This window comes from Erythrolamprus reginae, chromosome Z (genome assembly GCF_031021105.1).
Source record: "Erythrolamprus reginae isolate rEryReg1 chromosome Z, rEryReg1.hap1, whole genome shotgun sequence".
NCBI classification, from domain to species: Eukaryota; Metazoa; Chordata; class Lepidosauria; order Squamata; family Dipsadidae; genus Erythrolamprus; species Erythrolamprus reginae.
The window spans coordinates 120,762,280-120,784,932 of NC_091963.1; the positions used below are offsets into that span (position 1 = coordinate 120,762,280).

A 22,653-nucleotide genomic window follows, 5' to 3' on the forward strand; every position below is an offset into this window, starting at 1 on the left:
TTTGGAAATGCCGAGATCTTGCGAGAATTCGCGAGATCTCAGCATCATCAGGAGGCTTCGGCCTGCCTGATGATGAGTCCAGGGCGGAGCCTGCCAGCCCTATAAAAGGGCTGGGCAGGCTCGAAAACCTCCTTTTTGCCCTGGACTCAGCAGCGAACACCCACCCGCCCTCCCTATCTTTCAGTGTGCTGCAGAGGGTCGCCCTAGGGGCCCGAATAGGAATTTTTGGCGGTCATGGCATTTGCTATGACCGTTTTTTCACCTATTCCACACTGCGGCAATGGATAGACAGTTAGTGGGTGCTTCGCCCCTGTGTAGGCTAATTGGCTTACCTTTGGTCATTTGGGTAGGCAGGTTAGGGGTGGAAAACTGGTTGGTGGTTTAGCAACTGCGTGTTCTCTGTTGGGCATCTTTGGAGATGATTGACAGGTTCTCTCCAAGGGCTTGTGGTTTGAGCGACCTGAGCTATTGGGGGGAACCTGCCTTTGGGTCCCGCACATTTAATTCCCCTTGTAGGGGTTAGCAGGCGGGACCTCCCACATGGCAGGGTCTCAGGTGAGGGCGTGGTCCCTCACCTGGATCAGCATGGAGCTACGCCCATAAGTTGCCCTGGAAGTTTTTCTGACGTCATTTTCCACCCCGGAAGCAATTGTTTGACCCTGCGGGTCTTTTGTTAGGGGTTATATTTAATTATGCTAATTTATGCTAATTTGTTTAATTAAATTATGCAAATTTAATTAATAAAAATGACCCAGTTTTAAATCCAGCTCTTGTGTCGTGTCGTTACTCCGCCTCTTCTGCAAATGTTTGTTCTCAGCAATGAATGCCTGATAAGAAAAAGAATAAATAAATAAATAATAAGGAAGTTGGTCATCTTAAATACATTTCTGAGAAAGTGCTCCTGTATGAAAAAAAAAGTATACAGTCACATATTAAATTCCTAATGGTGATGTAGACATTGGAAGCTGATGACCAAGGAGATATCTTTGTTGAGCATATAAAAAGACTGTCAAGGGCTGTCAAGTGCATTTAGAGAGAAAATGGCTTCAGCCACAGCATTCCTTTTGTTCTTCAATCTTTTTCAGTTGCTCATTTCAAAAGGTAAGGGAAATACATTAATAATTTTGGGTTGCTTGATATAACCTGGAATAGCATATCAGTAATTATTGATTTGGAAAACTAATTTTCCGAGATTATAATTTTCTAAAAAAATTATATGCTGTTTGAATCAGTTGTACGGCTCGTTTCCTGATTCAAAATAAATGGAATGAACAAATGCTTACCAGCGAATTTCTTCAGTTCTGATCTTGTCTTCTTTTATGATTTTAACATTTGTCCCTGTGTCTTCCCATTTATTTATCGTGGGAAATACTATCATTCTTGTACCAAAGTTAATAGCCAGAAACGTCCATGGTGTGCCACAACCGCAAACTATGATAAATCTCCTCAATGGAAGTATTGTACCAGCCCAAGTTTGTCCTCGTTACATTTATGAGAAAGGAGTTTTACAGATTTTAGGAGAGATAAAAATTGACTAAGTGTAATGTCCTACAGAATTGAAATTAGCATTGAGGGTGTCTGTCTGCATCTCCTATCCAGCAGGTTGTAAATCACATATTCTACTCCAAATGGTTATGTAGACATTGGAAGCTGATGACCGCTGAAATAACGTTGAGAACATATAAAAATGAGGCAAAAGGAGAAAAGGGAATTAAATTAAACAGACCCATAAATTTGGAGGACAATAAAGATCGTGTATTCTGAGGAGCAGTTTAGGGATTTCAGCAAAATTTCTAATAATGGCTTTTTGGTATTTTGGAACACATAGGACAATGGAATGGGGTACTCAATCCATCCATTTGATGGATTATTGAGTAACTTCTAGCCTATTAAAATAAAGTAAAATAGAGGGAAGCCAATATACTCAAAAATAAATAAAAAATAAATATTATTAATGTTTCAATCTATCCCAGAAGTGATGACAAGAAACCATAGGAGATGTTGGAAATATTGCATGATACTGAAGTGGGACTAGGAATCTCCCAGCAAATGAAAATGAAGAATGAAGAAAAAATTCAGAAAAATAGAGGACAAACTGGAAGGAGAGGAAAAAAGAATACAAGAGATAAAGACAAATAATAAAAAGAACAAGGGTGGACAAATAAGAGTACAAATTTTCTAATGTCATGTGTGTTTTTAGTAAAGGTTAGAAAATAAAGTAGAAATTAGAATATGGGAAAACATAATTTAGTGTAATAGTATTCAATGTATGATGTTCTATAATTACTGTGTATATGTAAAAATTAGAAGTTGGAAGATCACTCAAAAAGTCAACAAGAGTTGACATACTTAAAAAAGCAAGAAATGATGGATAGATATAGAATACCTTTTAACATGGGATTGTTTGGATTAAAAACCGAAGGTAGACATTGAAAATTGATAAGAAATTATTGTGCGCATTGTCAAATATTATATATTTCTACAATTACTATGTATAGGTATATGTTTGAAGTTGGAAATAATTTTGATTAACTCATTTCTCCTGGGAACAGTATATCAGTAATCCTTCCTTTAGAAGACTAATTCAAAGAGATTAAATATGCTGTTTGGAGCAGTTGCACCGCTCATTTCCAGGTTTCAAACAAAGGAAATTAATGAATGCATAGCAAGAATTCCTTCAGTTCTGATCTTGTCTTCTTTTACTATTTTAGACATTCGTCCCTGTTTCTTTCCATTTATTTATCGTGGGAAATCCTATCATTCTTGCACCGAAGTTGATAGCCAGAACCGCCCATGGTGTGCCACAACTCCAAATTATGATAAATCTCCTCAATGGAAGTATTGTATCAGCTCAGGTTTGTCCCCATTACATTTATGAGACAGGAGTTTTACAGATATTAGGAGACACAACAATTGACTTGAAACACTCAACCGATTCCCAGTTTTGGGGTTTCTGATCTTACAGAATTGAAATTAGCACTGAGGGTGTCTGTTTGCATCTCCTATCCAGCATATTGTAAATCACATATTCTGTTCCAAACGGTTATGTAGACATTGGAAGCTGATGACCTCTGCAATAGTATTGTAGAACATATAAAAATGAGGCAAAAGAAGATAAATGAATTAAATTAAACAGACACACAAATTTGGAATACTGCCTTTTCAAAATGGTAGATTAGGAAGACTACAAAGATTATGGATTCTAAAGAATAGTTTAGAGATTCGGCAAAATTTTCTAATATTGGCTTTTTGGTATTTTGGAAGACTGGGACATTGGGATTTTGATGGCTTATTGGGTAACGTCTAGCCCATTAAAATAAAAATGTTACCAAAGGGGGAAACTAATATAGCCCAAAAATAAATACTATTAATTCTTCAATGTATCCCAGAAGCAATGCCAAAGAACCATAGGGAGATGTTGGAAATACTGCATGATATAGAAGTGGGACTAGGAAACTCCCAGCAAATGAAAATGAAGAATGAAGACAAAATTCAGAAAATAGAGGACAAACCAGAAGGAGTAGAGAAAAGAATAAAGAAGATAATGACAGAAATAATAAAAAGAAAAAGGGGGGGCACAGAGGGTTATAAATTTTCTAATATCGTGTGTGTTTTTATTCAAAGTTAGAAAATAAAGTAGAAATTAGAAAATGGGAAAGTATAATTTAGTATAATAGTATTCAATGTAATATGTGCTATAATTACTGTGTATAAGTAAACATTAGAAATTGGAAGATTACTCAAAAGGTCAACTGGATTTGACATAGTTAAAAAAAGCAGTAATTGATGGATAGATACAGAATACCTTTTAACATTGGATTTGTAGGATTAAAAATCGGAGGCTAACATTGAAAATTGGGAAACTATTATTGTGCGTATTGTCACATAATATATCTTACTTCAATTATTAAGTATAGGTAATGTTTGAAGCTTGAAATAATTTTGACAGATTCATTTCTCCTGAGAACAATATTTCACTTATCTTTGCGTAAGAAGATAAATTTCCAGAGATTATTAACTTTAAATAATAATATGCTGTTTGGATCGGTTGCACAGCTCATTTCCAGATTCCAAACAAATGGAATGAATGAATGCTTAGCAGGGATTCCTTCAGTTCTGATCGTGTCTTCTTTTATGATTTTAGAGATTAGTCCCTGTGTCTTCCCATTTATTTATCGCGGGAAATTCTATCATTCTTGCACCGAGGTTGATAGCCAGAACCGCCCATGGTGTGCCACAACTGCAGACTATGACAAATCTCCTCAATGGAAGTATTGTACCAGCACAGGTTTGTCACCATTGCATTTATGAGATAGGAGTTTTACAGATTTCAGGAGACATATCAATTGACTTGCAACATTCAACTGATTCCCAGTTTGGGATATCTGAGGGTAATATCATTCAACAGATTCCCAGTTTTGGGGTTTCTAAGTGTAATATTCTACAGAATTGAAACTAGCATTGAAGGTGTCTGTCTGCATCTTCTATCCAGCAGGTTGTAAATCACATATTCTATTCCAAACATGTATGTAGACATTGGAAGTCGATGACCTCTGAGATAGCTTTGTAGAACATATAAAAATGAGGCTAAAGAAGTAAAGTGAATTAAATTAAACAGACCCACCAATTTGGAATACTTAAGGGTTCCAAAGATTTCCAGATTCTAAATGAAGAGAATGAATGAATGTTTAGCATGATTCCTTCAGTTCTGATCATGTCTTCTTTTATGATTTTAGACATTCGTCCTTGTTTCTTTCCATTTATTTATCATGGGAAGTCCTATCAATCTTGTACCGAAGTTGATAGCCAGAACCGCCCATGGTGTGCCACAACTGCAAACTATGATAAATCTCCTCAATGGAAGTATTGTACCAACTCAGGTTTGTCCCCATTATATTTATGAGATAGGAGTTTTACAGATTTTAGGAGACATAACAATTGACTTGAAACATTCAACCGATGTCCAGTTTGGGGGTTTCCGATTGTAATGTCATATAGAATTGAAACTAACATTGAGGGCATCTGTCGGCATCTCCTGTCCAGCAGTTTCTAAATCACATACTTTATTCCAAATGGTTATGTAGACAATGGAAGCTGATGACCTGTGAAATGGCTTTGTAGAACATATAAAAATGAGGCAACCGAAGAAAAATGAATTAAATTAAATAGACCACAACCTTGGAATCCTTAGAGGTTTCAAAATGGCAGATTCAGAGGACTACAAAGATTGTGGATTCTGAGGAGCAGTTTAGGGATTCAGCAAAATTTTCTAATATTGGCTTTTTGGTACTTTGGAAGTCTGGGACGTTGGGATTTTGGTGGATATTGAGTATCTTCTAGCCCATTAAAATAAAGTAAAATGTTATCTAAAGGGGCAGCCAATAGCACTATTAATGCTTCAATATTTCCCAGAAGTAATGACAAGGATCTATAGGGAGATGTTGGAAATGTTGCATGATTCAGAAGTAGGATTAGGAAACTCCCAGCAAATGAAAAATGAAGAATGAAGAAAAGATTCAGAAAATAAAGGACATACCAGAAGGAGTAGAGAAAAGAACAAGGGAGATAATGACAGAAATAATAAAAAGAACAAGGGAGGACAGAGAGGGATATAAATTTCTGATATCATGTGTGTTTTTATTAAAGGTTAGGAAATAAATTAGAAATGAGAAAATGGGGAAATATAATTTAGTATAATAGTATTCAATGTACTAAGGGCTAGAATTACTGTGTATTTGTAAACATTTGAATTTGGAAGATTGCTCAAAAGGTCAAGAAGAGTTGACATTCTTTTAAAAATCTACAAATAAAGGATAAATGTAGAATACATTTTAACATGGGATTGATTGGATTAAAAATCGGAGGTAGACACTAAAAATTGGAAAAATATTAATGTGCGTGTTGTCACATAATATTTCTTATTAGTAAGTATAGGTAAATGTTAGAATATGGAAGATAACTCAAATGTCAACAAGGGTTGACATATTTAAAAAAGCAAGAAATGATGGATAGATATAGAATACCTTTTAATATGGGTTTTGTTGGATTAAAAATCTTAGGTAGATATTGAAAATTGACAAAATATTATTGTGTGTATTGTCCCAAAATATATCCTACTGCAATTACTAGCTATAGATAAATCTTCAAAGCTGCAAATAATTTTAACTGACTCATTTCTCCTGGGAACAGTGTATCTGAACCCTGGGCTCAGGCTGTTGCTGCTTAATGCCAGGTCTGCTGTAAATAAAGCTCCCTTCATCCTGGATTTACTCCTAGTTGAGAACGCAGACCTGGCATATGTGACCGAGACATGGCTGGGCCCAGAGGGAGGAGTTCCTTTCTCAGAAATGTGCCGAGCCAGGTTCCAGGTGTGGCACCAACTGCGATCCTAGGGAAGGGAGGGAGGAGTGGCAATTATAGTCAGGAAGACCATCAAGCTACGTAGGCTTGTTGCCCCTGAGATTGTGGGCTGTGAGTCCCTTCTTATGAGGTTGGACCTAGGGGTACAGGTGGACTTGTTGCTCATGTACTTGCCTCCCAGCTGTGTGTCAACAGCCCTGCCTGCACTACTTGAGGACCAACCTAGCTAGGTTGGCGGTGGAGTCCTCCAGACTTATTGTCTTAGGGGATTTTAATTTGCCATCACTCGGCCAATCCTCCGAGTTGGCATAGAAGTTCTTGGACACCATAGCAATCATGGACCTGACTCAAGTAATTCAGGGCCCAACCCATGAGAGCTGGCACACTCTCAACATGGTTTTCCTCTCAGGGCAGTTGAGTAATGATCTGATATTAAGGGGCTTAGAGATGTTGCCTTTGTCATGGTCAGATCATTTTCTACTGCGGCTTGATTTTAAGGCTCCAATCCTTCCCCGCAGAGAGGTGGAAGCAATTAGGAAGTTCTGCTTCAGACGCCTGATGGATCCAGAAAATTTTCAAACGGTGCTTGGGGTTTTGCCGGATTCACTTGTACACAGTTTGGCAATCTCTTGCTGCAGCCTGGAATACCGCTGCAAGGCTCTAGACCAAATTGTGCCTTTGCGACCCCTCTGTTGCAACGGACCCTGAAGATCTCCTTGGTTGAGATTTACTTTTTTTCCCAAAGAATGGTACTAGAATTAGTTTATATATACAATAGTAATAAGATTAGAAGAATGTTTGATTATATCTTAGTTTAAATTACTTGTTACTAGTTTTTTTAATCTGTTATTAGCTATTTTTTATGTATTAGTATTCAACTATGTATTTAATTTTGTATTCTTTTTTCTATATCTGCATTTACACTTTTGAGATAAGTGGGGAGGATACCTCCCCAAACTATATGTTTAATGTTTGTAAGTCTGTGCTTCCTTTTATGAAAATTAATAAAAAGATTTTTTTTTTAAAAAAAAGATCTCCTTGGTTTACTGAGGAGCTCCAGGGAATGAAACAACAGAAGAGAGGTCTAGAGAAGCGTTGGAGGAAAACCAGATCCAAATCTGACTGAACACTTGTAAAAACTCATATGGAGATTTACAAAGTGGCGAAGAGGTCGACAAGACATGCATACAATGTCAGGCTGATTGTGTCTGTGGAATCCCACCCAACCACCCTGTGTAAGATGACTCGCTCCCTCCTTAACCAGCGGGGAGTTGAGGAACCCTTGCAGGGTAGTGCTGAGGCCTTTAACAAGTTTTTGCAGATAAAATCGCTCAGATCTGGATTGATCTTGATTGGAATGCAGAGTCAGCTGACAATGAGCCAGTTGAGTGACAGGGGCTCATCTTAGTCCACCTGTTTGGAGCGAGTTTGACCTAATGACACCTGATGAAGTGGACAAGACCATTTGAGCTGTGAATTCCGCCACCTGCTTATTGGACCCTTGTCCCTCCAGGCAAGTCTTGGCCAGAAAGGAGGTGATGCGGAGCTGGGTCAAGGAGATTACTGATGTTTCTCTGAGGGAGGGGTCCTTCCCAGCTCCCTACAAGGAGGCACTTGTGTGCCCCCTCCTCAAGAAGCCTCCCATGGACCCAGCCATATTTAGTAACTGTTGTTCTGTCCCCAACCTTCCTTTCATGGGGAAGGTTGTTAAGAAGGGGGTGTTGCTCCAGCTCCAGCGATCCTTGGATGAAGCCAATTATCTAGGTCCTCGACAGTCAGGATTCATATCTGGCTACAGCATGGAAACTGCTTTGGTCACACTGATGGATGATTTCTGGCAGGCTTGGGACAGAAGTTGGAAGATTACTCAAAAGGTCAAGAAGAGTTGACATACTTTAAAAAATGCACAAATGAAGGATAGATATAAAATACCTTTTAACATGGTATATATTGGATTAAAAATCGGTGGTAGAAACTAAAAATTGGGAAAATATTATTGTGCGTATTGTCACATAATATTGTATCAAGCCCCAGGTCTTCGGAAAGGGGCGGCATACAAATCTAATAAATTATTATTTATTATTATTATTATTATTATTATTATTATTATTATTATGTATCTTACTACAATTACTAAGTATAGGTAAATATTTGAAGGTGGAAATAATTTTGACTGACTCACTTCTCCTGGGAACAGTATATCGCTAATTTTTGCTTTAGATGACTAATTTCCAGAGATTATTAATTGAAGGGAATGAATGAATGAATGCTTAGCAGGGATTCCTTCAGTTCTGATCTTGTCTTCTTTTATGATTTTAGACATTCATGCCTGTGTATTTCCATTTATTTATCATGGGAAGTCCTATCTATCTTGCACCGAAGTTGATAGCCAGAACCGCCCCTGGTGTGCCACAACTGCAAACTATGATAAATCTCCTCAGTGGAAGTATTGTACCAGCACAGGTTTGTCCCCATTACATGTATGATATAGGAGTTTTACCGATTTTAAGAGACATAACAATTGATTTCAAACACTCAACTGATTCTCAGTTTGGGATATCTGAGGGTAATGTCATACAGAATTGAAACTAGCATTGAGGGTGTCTGTCTGCATCTCCTATCCAGCAGGTTGAAAATCACATACTTTATTCCAAACGGTTATGTAGACATTGGAAGCTGATGACCTCTGAGATAGCTTTGTAGAACATATAAAAACGAGGCAAAAGAAGAAAAAATAATTAAATGAGATTCACAAATTTGGAATATTTACAAAGTTTCAAAATGGCAGATTCGGGGGACTACAAAGATTGTGGATTCTGAGGAGCAGTTTAGGGTTTCAGCAAAATTTTCTAATATTGGCTTTGGGGTATTTGGGAAGTCTGGGACATTGAGATTTTGATGGATTACTGAGTAACTTCTATCCCATTCAAATAAAGTAAAATGTTACCAAAATGGGTAACCAATATACTCCAAAAAGAAATACTATTAATGCTTTAATGTATCCCAAAAGCAATGACAATGAACCATAGGGAGATGTTGGATATATTGAATGATAAAGAAGTCGGACTAGGAAACTCCCAGCAAATGAAAATTAATAATGAAGAAAACATTCAGAAAATAGAGGACAAACCAGAAGGAGTAGAGAAAAGACTAAAGGAGATAAAGACAGACATAATAAAAAGAACAAGGGAGGACATATAGGGATATAAATTTTCCAAAATCGTGTTTGTTTTTTTTAAAGGTTAGAAAATAAAGTAGAGATGAGAAAATGGAATATATAATTTAGTATAATAGTATTCAGTGCACAATTATTGTGTATATGTAAACTTTAGAAGTTGGAAGATTACTCAAAAGGTCAAGAAGAGTTGACTTACTTAAAAGAGGTAAGAAATGACAGACAGCTATAGAATAACTTTTAAATCCCCCTTTGGACTCTTGCTTTTTCAGAAGCTTTTACTGTCTCTACACCACAGATACAGCTGCTTCCTTCCATTTATTTTTTATTCCAAACCCAAAATAAGGTAAAACAGTCTCCAATCTTTATTTGGCTGCTTCACTAACCAGCACAGCTTAAAATTCGTCCTTCATCTCTCCAGCATAGTTATTAAAGTTCTCTTCCCAGGTGTTTCCTCACTACTTCAACCCTTGCGTTGTGGTGTCAGCATCATGGCTTAGGTCGGCTCAGGCATGGCAGCCTGGCCATTTTCACACTGCCACCGGTGGAGGTCAAGCCAGTTCATCGGGGAGAGAGATATGCCAACCCTAAACCAGACCCCTGGCAGCGACCCATCTTCACCTCCCCTCCAGGGAGGATCTGGCCTGGTTCCATGGGAACCAGGACCCCCGGGTGGCGGGGATTCAAAGCACACCCACGGGTGAAGGAGAACTTTGTGCCATCGTGGTCATTGGCCCCACCCCTCCAAGTCTTTTTTTCTATTCTCTTTCAAGTTCTTCTCTAAAATGTTTCTTTTCTTCTTTAGTTTCTATTACATAAAAATGTACAGTATTTACAGTGAACATAGACTAAAATATTTTCAATTTGATGCAAAAACATATACAACTCTGTATGTGCTTCTGACGAAAATTGGGATGTAAATCATCCCAGATATGTGTATTTTTCTTTCATGATTGTGTATTATTATATGTCTGTTTCACTTTAAATTAAACATTTAATTTTCTTATTAAAAAGGTTGGAAGATTATTGAAAAGGTCAACAAGAGTTGACTTACTTAAAAGAGGCAAGAAATGATGGACAGATATTGAATATCTTTTAACATGGGATTGATTGAATTAAAAATCAGAGATAGACACTAAAAATTGGGAAAATATTATTGTGCATATTGTTACATAAGACATCTTACTTCGATTACTAAGCTGAGGATACTGTACAGCAATGGAAATAATTTTGACTGATTATTTCTCCTGGGAACAATATATCAGTAATCTTTACTTAGAAGACTAATTTCTAGAGATTATTAATTTTTTTAGAAATATATTCTGTTTGGATCAATTGCACAGCTCATTTCCAGATTCCAAACAAAGGAAATTAATGAATGCTTAGCAAGAATTCTTTCAGTTCTAATCTTGTCTTCTTTTACAATTTTAGACATTCGTCCCTGTTTCTTTCCATTTATTTATCGTGGGAAATCCTATCATTCTTGTACCGAAGTTAATAGCCAGAACCGCCCATGGTGTGCCACAACTGCAAACTATGATAAATATCCTCAATGGAAGTATTGTACCAGCCCAGGTTTGTCCTTATTACATTTATGAGATAGGAGTTTTACAGATTTTAGGAGACATAACAATTGACTTGAAACACTCAACCGATTTGAAGTTTTGGGGTTTCTGAGTGTAATCTCATACAGAATTGAAACTAGCATTGAGGGAATCTGTCCGCGTCCCCTATCCAGCTGGCTGTAAATCACATATTCTATTCCAAATGGTTATGTAGACATTGGAAGCTGATGACCTCTGCGATAGCTTTGTAGAATATATAAAAATGAGTCAAAAGGAGAAAAATGAATTAAATTAAACAGACCCATAAAATATGGAATACTTAGAGGTTTTAAAATGGCAGACTCAGAGGACTGCAATTCAGGGATTCAGCAAAATATTCTAATATTGTCTTTTTAGTATTTTGGAAGACTGGGACATTAGGATTTTGATGGATTATTAAATAACTTCTACCCCATTAAAATAATGCAAAATTTTACCCAAAGATGAATCCAATATACTCCAAAAAGAAATACTATCAATGCCTCAATGTATACCAGAAGCAATGACAAGGAAACATAGGGAGATATTGGAAATATTGCATGATACAAAAGTAGGACTAGGAAACTCCCAGCAAATGAAAATGAAGAATGAAGAAAAAATTCAGAAACTAGAGGAAAAATCAGAAGGAGTAGAGAAAAGAATACAGGAGAGAAAGACACACCTGATAAAAAGAACAAGGGTGGAAAGAGAGGGGTATACATTTTTTAATATTGTGTGTGTTTTTATTCAAGGTTAGAAAATAAAGTTGAAATTAGAAAATGGGAAAATATAATTTAGTATAATATTCAATATACTATGTGCTATAATTACTGTGTATAAGTAAAAGTTAGAAGTCGGAAGATGACTCAAATGTCAACAAAAGTTGACATACCAAAAAATAAGAAGAAATGATGGATAGATATAGAACACCTTTTAACATGGGATTGATTGAATTAAAAATTGGAGGTACACTTTGAAAATTGGTAAAATATTATTGTGCGTATTGTCACACAATACATCTTACTACAATTACTAAGGATAGGTAAAAAGTTTGAAGGTGGAAATAATTTTGACTGACTCATTTCTCCTGGGAACAGTATGTCAGTAATCTTTGCTTCAGAAGATTAATTTCCAGAGATTATTATTTTTTAAAGAAATATATGGTGTTTTCATCAGTTGCACAGCTCATTTCCAGATTTCAAATCTAGGGAATGAATGAATGGATAGCAGGGATTTCTTCAGTTCTCATTTTGTCTTCTTTTACGATTTTAGAGATTCGTCCCTGTGTCTTCCCATTTCTTTATCGTGGAAAATCCTATCTTTCTTGCACCGAAGTTAATAGCCAGCACCGCCCATGGTGTGCCACAACTGCAAACTATGATAAATCTCCTCAATGGAAGTATTGTACCAGCACAGGTTTGTCCCTGTTAGATTTATGAGATAGGAGTTTTACAGATTTTAGGAGACATAACAATGGACTTGAAACAATCAATCGATTCCCAGTTTTGGGGTTTCTGAGTGCAATGTCATACAGATTAAGGGTGTTTGTCTGCATCTCCTATCCAGCAGTTCCTAAATCCCATATTTTATTCCAAATGGTTATGTAGACATTAGAAGCAGATGTCCATTGAGATAACTTGGTAGAAAATATAAAAATGAGGCAAAAGAAGAAAAATAAATTAAATTAAACAGACCCACAAATTTGGAATATTTAAGAGGTTTCAAAATGGCAGATTCAGAGGACTACAAAGATCGTGGATTCTGAGGAGTAGTTTAGGGATTCAGCAAAAATTTTCTAATATTGGCTTTTTGGTATTTTGGAAGCCTGGGACATTGGGATTTTGATGGATTATTGAGTATTTTCTAGCCCATTAAAATAAAGTAAAAGGTTACCATAAGGGGATGTCAATATACTTGAAAAAGAAATACTATTAATTTTCAATGTATCCGAGAAGCAATGACAAGGAACCATGGGCAGATGTTGGAAATGTTGTATGATACAGAAGTAGGACTAGGAAACTCCCAGCAAATGAAAATGAAAACAAAAATCAGAAACTAGAGGACAGACCAGGAGTAGAGAAAAGAATACAGGAGATGAAGACATACATAATTAAAAGAACAAGAGAGGAAACTTAGGGATATAAATTTTCTAATATCATGTGTTTTTTTATTAAAGGCTAGAACCATAGTTCCCTCTAAGCTGAGCAGTGAGCAATCGCTCACTTAAAAATCATCATCAACTCAGAGTTTTCCAAACCTGCCCAGAAGCCGAGAGGGAAAGAGTGAGAGGGAAGGAGAGAGACAGGAAGAGAGGAAGAGAGGAAGAGAGAGAAACAGATAGAAAAAAGAGAGGAAGGAAAAGAGAAAGAAAAAGAATGGGAGTAAGGAAGAGAGAAAGAAAATCAAAATCTAGTTTGAAACTAGCTCAGCTATTTAAGTGGCATTTTGATATTGATAGAGTTGCCCTATTATGAGTTCACTGTTATAGACACACAGTACAGTATTTTATTTTGAAATTATCTCAGGCAAAACAGGGTGGGTTTTTTATTTGTTTGTTTGTTTGTTTGTTTGTTTGTTTATTTGTTTGTTTGTTATTTCTGTGCCGCCCAGTCCCGAATGGACTGCCGCTCAGACACTATACTTTTCCGCCCACCCCCCAAAAAAATTAGAGGGAGCACTGGCTAGAACATAAAGTAGAAATTAGAAAATGGGAAATTATAATTTATTATAATAGTATTCAAGGTTCTATGTTCTGTGTATAGATAAATGTTAGAATTTTAAAGATAACAAGAGCTGACATATTTTTTTAAAAGCAAGAAATGATGGATAGATATAGAATATCTTTTAACGTGGGATTTATTGGATTAAAAATTGGAAGTAGACATTGAAAATTGGGAAAATATTATTGTGCATATTGTCATATATTATATCTTACTTCAATTACTAAGTATAATTAAATGTTCGAAGCTGGGAATAATTTTGATTGACTCATTTCTCCTGGAATAGTATATCACTAATCTTTGCTTTACAAGACTAATTTGCATGGCTCTTTTCCTGATTCCAAACAAAGTGAATGAATGAATGCTTAGCAAGAATTTGTTCAATTCAGATCTTGTCTTCTTTTACAATTTTAGACATTCGTCCCTGTGTCTTTCCATTTATTTATCGTGGGAAATCCTATCATTCTTGCACCGAAGTTGATAGCCAGAATCGCCCATGGTGTGCCACAATTGCAAACTATGATAAATCTCCTCAATGGAAGTATTGTACCAGCACAGGTTGGTCCCCATTACATTTATGAGACAGGAGTTTTACAGATTTTAGGAGACATAGCAATTGACTTGAAACACTCAACTGATTCCCAGTTTTGGGGTTTCTGAGTGTAATCTCATACAGAATTGAAATTAGCATTGAGGGTGCCTGTCTGCATCTCCTATCCAGCAGGTTCTAAATCATATAATAGCAGTTTAGGGATTCTACAAAATTTTCTAATATTACCTTTTTGGTATTTTGGAAGACTGGGACATTGGGATTTTGATGGATTATTGAATAATTTCTAGCCCATTAAAATAAAGCAAAATGTTACCAAAAGGGGAAGTCAATATACTCCAAAAGGAATTACTAATAATGCTTCAATGTATCCCAGGCGCAATGGAAAAGAACCATAGGGAGATGTTGGGAATATTGCATGATACAGAAGTGGGACTAGGAAACTCCCAGCAAATAAAATTGAAGAAAAAATTCAGAAAGAAAGAGGACAAACCAGAAGGAATAGAGAAAAGAATATAGACGATAAAGACACACATAATAAGAAGAACAAGGGAGGACAGAGAGGGATATAAATTTTCTAATATCGTGTGTTTTTTTATTAAAGGTTAGAAAATAAAGTAGAAATTAGAAAATGGGAAAATATAATTTAGTATAATATTCAATATACTATGTGCTATAATTACTGTGTATAGGTAAATGTTAGAATTTGGAAGATAACTCAAATGTCAACAAGAGTTGACATATTTAAAAAAGCAAGAAATAATGGATAGATATAGAATACCTTTTAATATGGGATTTATTGGATTAAAAATCGGAGGTAGACATTGAAAATTGACAAAATATTATTGTGTGTATTGTCCCAAAATATATCCTACTACAATTACTAGCTATAGATAAATCTTCAAAGCTGGAAATAATTTTGATTGACTCTTTTCTCCTGGGAACAGTATATCACCAATCTTTGCTTTAGAAGACTAATTCCCAGAGATTATTCATTTTTTAAAAAAGTATATGCTCTTTGGATCAGTTGCACAGCTCATTTCCTAATTCCAAATGATGGGAATAAATGAGTGCTTAGCAGTGATTCCTTCAATTCTGATCTTGTCTTCTTTTACAATTTTAGACATTCGTCCCTGTTTCTTTCCATTTATTTATCATGGGAAACCCTATCATTCTTGCACCAAAGTTGATAGCCAGAACCGCCCATGGTGTGCCACTACTGCAAACTATGATATATCTCCTAAATGGAAGTATTGTACCAGCCAAGGTTTGTCTCCATTACATTTATGAGATAGGAGTTTTACAGATTTTAGGTGACACATCAATTGACTTGAATCACTCAACCGATTCCTAGTTTTGGGGTTTCTCATTGCAATCTCATACATAATTGAACCTAGCATTGAGGGTGTCTGTCTGCATCTCCTGTCCAGCAGGTTATAAATCACATATTCTATTCCAAATGGTTATGTAGACTTTGGAAGTTGATATCCTCTGAATTAGCTTTGTAGAATATATAAACATGAGGCAAAAGAAGAAAAATTAATTAAATTAAAAAGACCCACAAACTTAGAGGTTGCAAAATGGCAGATTCGGAGGACTATAAAGATCATGTATTCTGAGGAGCAGTTTAGGGATTCAGCAAAATTTTCTAATACTGTCTTTTTGATATTTTGATATTTTGGAAGACTGGGACATTAGGATTTTGACGGATTATTAAGTAACTTCTAGCCCATTAAAATAATGCAAAATATTACCAAAAGGTGAAGCCAATATACTCCAAAAAGAAATACTATTAATGCCCCAATATATCCCAGAAGCAATGACAAGGAACCATAGGGAGATGTTGGAAATATTGTATGATACAGAAGTGAGACTAGGAAACTCCCAGCAAATGAAAATGAAGAATGAAAAAAAAAATTCAGAAAGAAAACAAACTAGAAGAAGTAGAGAAGAGAATACAGGAGATAAAGCCACACATAATAGATAGAACAAGGGAGGATAGATAGCCATATAAATTTTGTAATATCATGTGTGTTTTTACTAATGTTTAAAAAATAAAGTAGAAATTAGAAAATAGGAAAATATAATTTAGTATAATAGTATACAATGAACTATATGGTATCATTATTGTGTATACATAAAGATAAGTAGTTGAAAGGTTACCCAAAAGATCAACAAGGGTTGACATACTTAAAAAGAAACCCAAAATCATGGATAGATATAGAATACATTTTAACATGGGATTTATTGGATTAAAAATCAGAGCTAACATTAAATATTGGGAAAATATTATTGTGCGTATTATCCCATAATATATCTTACTACAATTACTAAGTATAGGTAAATGTTCGAAGCTGGAAATAATTTTGAGTGACTCATTTCTCCTTACTTCAGAAATCCAAATTAAGAGAATGAATGAATGCTTAGCAAGAATTCCTTCAATTCTGACCTTGTCTTCTTTTACGATTTTAGACATTCGTCCATGTTTCTTTCCATTTATTTATCGTGGGAAATCCTATCAATCTTGCACTGAAGTTGATAGCTGGAACCGCCCATGGTGTGCCACAACTGCAAACTATGATAAATCTCCTCAATGGAAGTACTGTACCCCCACAGGAAAGAAATATTGAGTGTTGCTGTCTGCATCTCCTATTCTGCAATTTCTAAATCACATATACTATTCTAGTGATTAGAAAGTTTTATTCCTGAACCAGAATTTAGAGATTCAAAGAAATTTCCTTCTTAATTATTTCTATCACTTTCCACCATCTATTAAGATTGGACTTGATACTGAATCTGCTGTTGGCTTACAAGAGCCATTCAATGCAACTCCGAGTTGTGCCCTCATATCTTTTCATTCCTAAAGTATTAAAACTTATTAAATATTACATTCAATTGCAACCACATGTAGATTCCATTTCTTTCCATTAAAAATTAAGAAAATTAATAACAAATGTTATCTGTGCTTAATGCAGTAGTACCATTATGTAGTACACAATTTGTACATTCCATGTGGTAGCCTTGGTGAACACCTCTGCAGCAATGGTTGAGTAATAATGGATTTAATTTCTTCTCTTTTGTAGTAATTGCAACCTATATAGCATATAATAACAAACAAATAATAACAACAACAGTGTTGGAAGGGACCCTGGAGTTCTTCTAGTCCAACCTTCTGCTCAGGCAGGAAACCCTACACTACTCCAACATTTCCCCCAAAAAACTTCCAATGTTGGAACATTCAGTACATCTGGAGGCAAGCAATTCCAATGATTGATTATTCCAACTGTCAGAAAATATCTCCTTAGTTTTAAGTTACGTCTCTCCTTGTTTAGTTTCCACCCACTGCTTCTTGTTCTACCTTTAGTTGCTTTGGAGAATAGGTTGACTCCTTCTTTGTGGCAACCCCTGAGATATTGGAACACTGCTGTCGTGTCACCCCTAGACCTTCTTTTCATTAAACTAGCCATGCTCTGTTCCTGCAACTGTTCTTGTAACTATATTGTTTTTCTTTTCTACTCAGATTACCAAAATCAAGAATATTTGAGGTGATTTTATTCTGGAAATGATAATTTTCCAATCAAAGTTATAGTATATTTATTTATTAGATTTGTATGCCGCACCTCTCCAAAGACACAGAGCGGCTCACAACATGAACGCTAAATACAAATCCATTGACTAAAAAAGCAGAACAGTTAAAAAAGCCCTTGATTAAAAACATTCATGCAACCCAAACAAACCATACATAAAACGGAGTGGCCAAGGGGAATCAATTCCCCCATGCCTGGTGGCAAAGGTGGGTTTTTAGAAGTTTGCGAAAGGCAAGGAGGGAGGGGGCAGTCCTGATCTCTGAGGGGAGTTGATTCCAGAGGGTCTCTTCCCCTGGGTCCCGCCAGATGGCATTGTTTTGTCGACAGGACCCAGAGAAGGGCAACTCTGTGGGACCTAATCGGCCGCTGGGATTCGTGCGGCAGAAGGCGGTCTCAAAGGTATTCTGGTCCAATGCCATGAAGGGCTTTATAGGTCATAACCAACACTTTGAATTGTGACCAGAAACAGATTGGTAACCAATGCAGACTGTGGAATGTTGATGTGACATGGGCATATCTGGGAAAGCCCATGATTGCTCTCGCAGCTGCATTCTGCATGATCGGAAGTTTCCGAGCTCTCTTCAAAGTAGCCCCATGTAGAGTGCATTACAATAGTTGAACCTCGAGGTGATGAGGGCATGAGTGACTGTGAGCAGTGACTCCCGGTCCAGGTTCTGTCACCTTATATTTGCAAACTTATTATTAGTCTAGGCTTTCTAGAAGTTAGTAGACTGTGCATTACTTAATAAAATTGCTGATTCTTTGTAATAAATATTCCAAGAAGGAAACTGGAATTGTTTCTTCTTCTTCTTCTTCTTCTTCTTCTTCTTCTTCTTCTTCTTCTTCTTCTTCTTCTTCTTCTTCTTCTTCTTCCTCTCCTTCTCCTTCTCCTTCTCCTTCATCTCCTTTGCATCCCTTAGATTCCATTCACAAGAATCAGCCTTCTGTCAGATTCCCTTTGCACATCTCATCAGCTCGGCATGCCTATCATCAGCTGCAAGGAAAATAAATGTCATGGTAGGGTAGGAGAAGTGGAACAAACCTCTCTAGAGTGGCATGGGAAGATATGGAGGGGGTCCTACACACACACTGGTGGTTGTAGTTATCCAATGCATTCAACTCACAGCTTCCACATATCAGTGAGCCTAGTTGTCCAAAGCGCCTTAGTACACAACAATGCTGATGAGATATTGCAGTGGTCCTTCAGTCATAAGGGTATGGATATGCTTGCAAGTATCCAATTTTGATCACATCACCATCATTAGAGTTTGTTGCATAAATCTAATCCAGAAGCACACACAGATAGCTGATTCAGCTGAATTCATTAACTTCTTTATATACATAATAATATATATACAATACCACAAGTAGTTCTTACAAGTCAACAGCAGTTAATTTCGTTTTAGAGTTCAGGGCTTCAGAGACACCCTGGAATGTGAACAAAAATGGAATAATGCAATTCTATTTGGGCTTGAAGTCACAAATGAACCTGATATAGATCAAATTCACAAAATTATTGCATCTAAAATACCAGCTGATGAAATCATTCAAGTGACCAGAGATGGCCCTGCATTCAAATGCAGAGATGGTTCAGTGGCCTCCAAATTGTACAGAGTGGTTTGCATAAATGAATTCAGCAAACACAATTTCATTAAGACTATGGACTTCCTAAACAGAAATGACTCAAATCCCCAAAAACTTCGTTCAAGACCCGATTTATCCATTTTACAATGAATCCAATCCTGCAAACTCTGACCAGATCTTAAAAAACATCAAGTCAAAGTCAAACTGACCTATATATCAAATACTGTTCTGGCTGCATTAAAACCAAGACACGCAATCCACCAACCAACCCCAAACCATCACCCCAAACCATCATTTAAAAAAAAAAAAATTATAACAAATTTTATTACATATATACACATTTACAAAAATAAGATAAATGTTTATGTTTATGTTTATTTAGATTTGTATGCCGCCCCTCTCCGCAGACTCGGGGCGGCTCACAACAAAGTGAAAAAACAATTTACAACAAATCTAAATTTCTACTAAAAACATTTTAAAAAACCCATTTTCTAAACACACGTACATACACACATGCCATTCATAAATTGTATATGCCCGGGGGAGATGTCTCAGTTCCCCCATGCCTGATGACACAGGTGGGTCTTATGGAGCTTACAAAAGGCAAGGAGAGTAGGGGCAGTTCTAATCTCCGGGGGGAGTTGGTTCCAGAGGGCCGGGGCTGCCACAGAGAAGGCTCTTCCCCTGGGGCCCGCCAACCAACATTGTTTAGTTGATGGGACCCGGAAAAGGCCCACTCTGTGGGACCTAATCGGTCGCTGGGATTCATGTGGCAGCAGGCGGTCTCGGAGATATTCTGGTCCAGTGCCATGAAGGGCTTTAAAGGTCATAACCAACACTTTGAATTGTGACCGGAAGTTGATCGGCAACCAATGCAGACTGCGGAGTGTTGGTGAAACATGGGCATACCTAGGTAGGCCCATGACTACTTTCGCAGCTGCATTCTGCACGATCGGAAGTTTCTGAACACTTTTCAAAGGTAGCCCCATGTAGAGAGCATTACAGTAGTCGAACCTCGAGGTGATGAGGGCATGAGTGACTGTGAGCAGTGAGTCCCGGTCCAGATAGGGTCGCAACTGGTGCACCAGGCGAACCTGGGCAAACGCCCCCCTCGCCACAGCTGAAAGATGGTTCTCTAATGTGAGCTGTGGATCGAGGAGGACGCCCAAGTTGCGGACCCTCTCCGAGGGGGTCAATAATTCCCCCCACAGGGTAATGGAAGGACAGATGGAATTGTCCCTGGGAGGCAAAACCCACAGCCACTCCGTCTTATCCGGGTTGAGTTTGAGTCTGTTGACACCCATCCAGGCCCCAACAGCCTCCAGACACCGGCACATCACTTCCACTGCTTCGTTGACTGGACATGGGGTGGAGATGTAGAGCTGGGTATCATCAGCGTACTGATGATACCTCACCTCATGCCCTTGGATGATCTCACCCAGCGGTTTCATGTAGATATTAAATAGCAGGGGGGAGAGGACCGACCCCTGAGGCACCCCACAAGGGAGAGACCTCGGAGTCGACCTCTGACCCCCCACTAACACCGACTGCGACCGACCGGAGAGGTAGGAGGAGAACCACTGGAGAACAGTGCCTCCCACCCCCAACCCCTCCAGCTGGTGCAGAAGGATACCATGGTTGATGGTATCGAAAGCCGCTGAGAGGTCAAGAAGCACCAGGACAGAGGATAAACCCCCATTCCCGGGCCCACCAGAGATCATCCATCAACGCGACCAAAGCAGTGTCCATGCTGTAACCGGGCCTGAAACCCGACTGCTGGGGACCTAGATAATTGGCTTCTTCCAAGGATCACTGGAGCTGGAGTGCCACCACCTTCTCGACAACCTTCCACATAAAGGGAAGTTTGGAGACTGGCCGGTAGTTATTAAGTACGGCTGGGTCCAGGGAAGGCTTCTTGAGGAGGGGGCGCACAAGTGCCTCCTTATAAAGGGCCGGAAAGGACCCCCTCCCCAAGGAGGCATTGACAATCTCCTGGGCCCAGCTCCATGTCACCTCTCGACTGGCCGAAACCAACCAAGAGGGACACGGATCCAGTAAACAGGTGGCGGAGCTCACAGCTCCAATGGCCTTGTCCACTTCATCAGGTGTCTCCAAGTCAAACTCCTCCCAGACAGATGGACAAAGAGGTTTAGCCCCAGTCACCTCAACTGATTCATTGTCAGTCGACTCTGTTTTACAATTGGAGTCGAGGTCAGCTCAGATCCGAGCGATTTTATCAGCGAAAAACGTGTTAAAGTCCTCAGCACTGCTCTGTAAGGGCTCCCCAACTCCCCCCTGATTAAGAAGGGAGCGGGTTACCCTAAACAGAGCAGCCGGGCGGGATTCTGCTGATGCAATCAAGGCGGCATGATACGCAATCTTGCCGCCTTGAGCACCACTTTGTAAGTCTTAATATGAGCTCTTACAAGTGTTCGATCGGATTCGGACTTACTCTTCCTCCATCGCTTCTCTAGACGTCTCTTCTGGCGTTTCAACTCCCGGAGCGTCTCATTGAACCATGGAGCTCTACGGGGTCTAGCGCCACGGAGAAGTCGCAGCGGCGCAATTCGGTCAAGGGCCTCCGCTGCAGCCTTGTTCCAGGCCTCAGCCAGAGACTCTGCCGAACTGCGGATGAGTGTATCTGGAATAACCCCAAGCACCTTCTGAAAACCATCTGGACCATCAGGCGCCTGGGGCGGAACAACTTAATCAGTTCCGCCTCCCTGCGGGGGAGGATTGGAGCCAGGAAGTCAAGCCGCAGTAGAAAATGGTCTGACCATGACAAAGGCAACACTTCTAAGCCCCTTAGTCTCAGATCATTACTCAGTTGCTCAGAGAGGAATACCATGTCAGGTGCATGTCCCCCCTCATGAGTCGGACCCTGTACTACTTGAGTCAGGTCCATGGCTGCCATGATGGCCATGAACTCCTGTGCCAGTCCAGAGGATTCGCCAAGCGATGGCAGGTTGAGGTCCCCCAAGACAATAAGTCTAGGGAACCCCACTGCCAGCCCGGCTACCTCCTCGAGTAGCACAGGCAGGGCTTGTGCCACGCAGCTTGGAGGCAGGTGCATGAGAAACAAGCCCACCTGAAC

General features: G+C 38.4%; 1 protein-coding gene across 1 annotated transcript in view; it reads left to right on the top strand.

Moving 5' to 3' along the window:
• Positions 1 to 930: 930 nt before the first annotated feature.
• Positions 931 to 22,653, top strand: part of LOC139153880 (uncharacterized) — a 39,031-nt gene continuing 17,308 nt past the window's right edge. Inside the window, exons 1-11 of the mRNA XM_070728301.1 lie at positions 931 to 1,101; positions 2,712 to 2,855; positions 4,145 to 4,288; positions 4,737 to 4,880; positions 8,680 to 8,823; positions 10,967 to 11,110; positions 12,391 to 12,534; positions 14,253 to 14,396; positions 15,512 to 15,655; positions 16,861 to 17,008; positions 19,382 to 19,582. Of these exons, the coding sequence (XP_070584402.1) occupies positions 1,041 to 1,101; positions 2,712 to 2,855; positions 4,145 to 4,288; positions 4,737 to 4,880; positions 8,680 to 8,823; positions 10,967 to 11,110; positions 12,391 to 12,534; positions 14,253 to 14,396; positions 15,512 to 15,655; positions 16,861 to 17,008; positions 19,382 to 19,582 (1,562 nt within the window). The 5' untranslated portion in view covers positions 931 to 1,040. The remainder of the gene's footprint in view (positions 1,102 to 2,711; positions 2,856 to 4,144; positions 4,289 to 4,736; positions 4,881 to 8,679; positions 8,824 to 10,966; positions 11,111 to 12,390; positions 12,535 to 14,252; positions 14,397 to 15,511; positions 15,656 to 16,860; positions 17,009 to 19,381; positions 19,583 to 22,653) is intronic.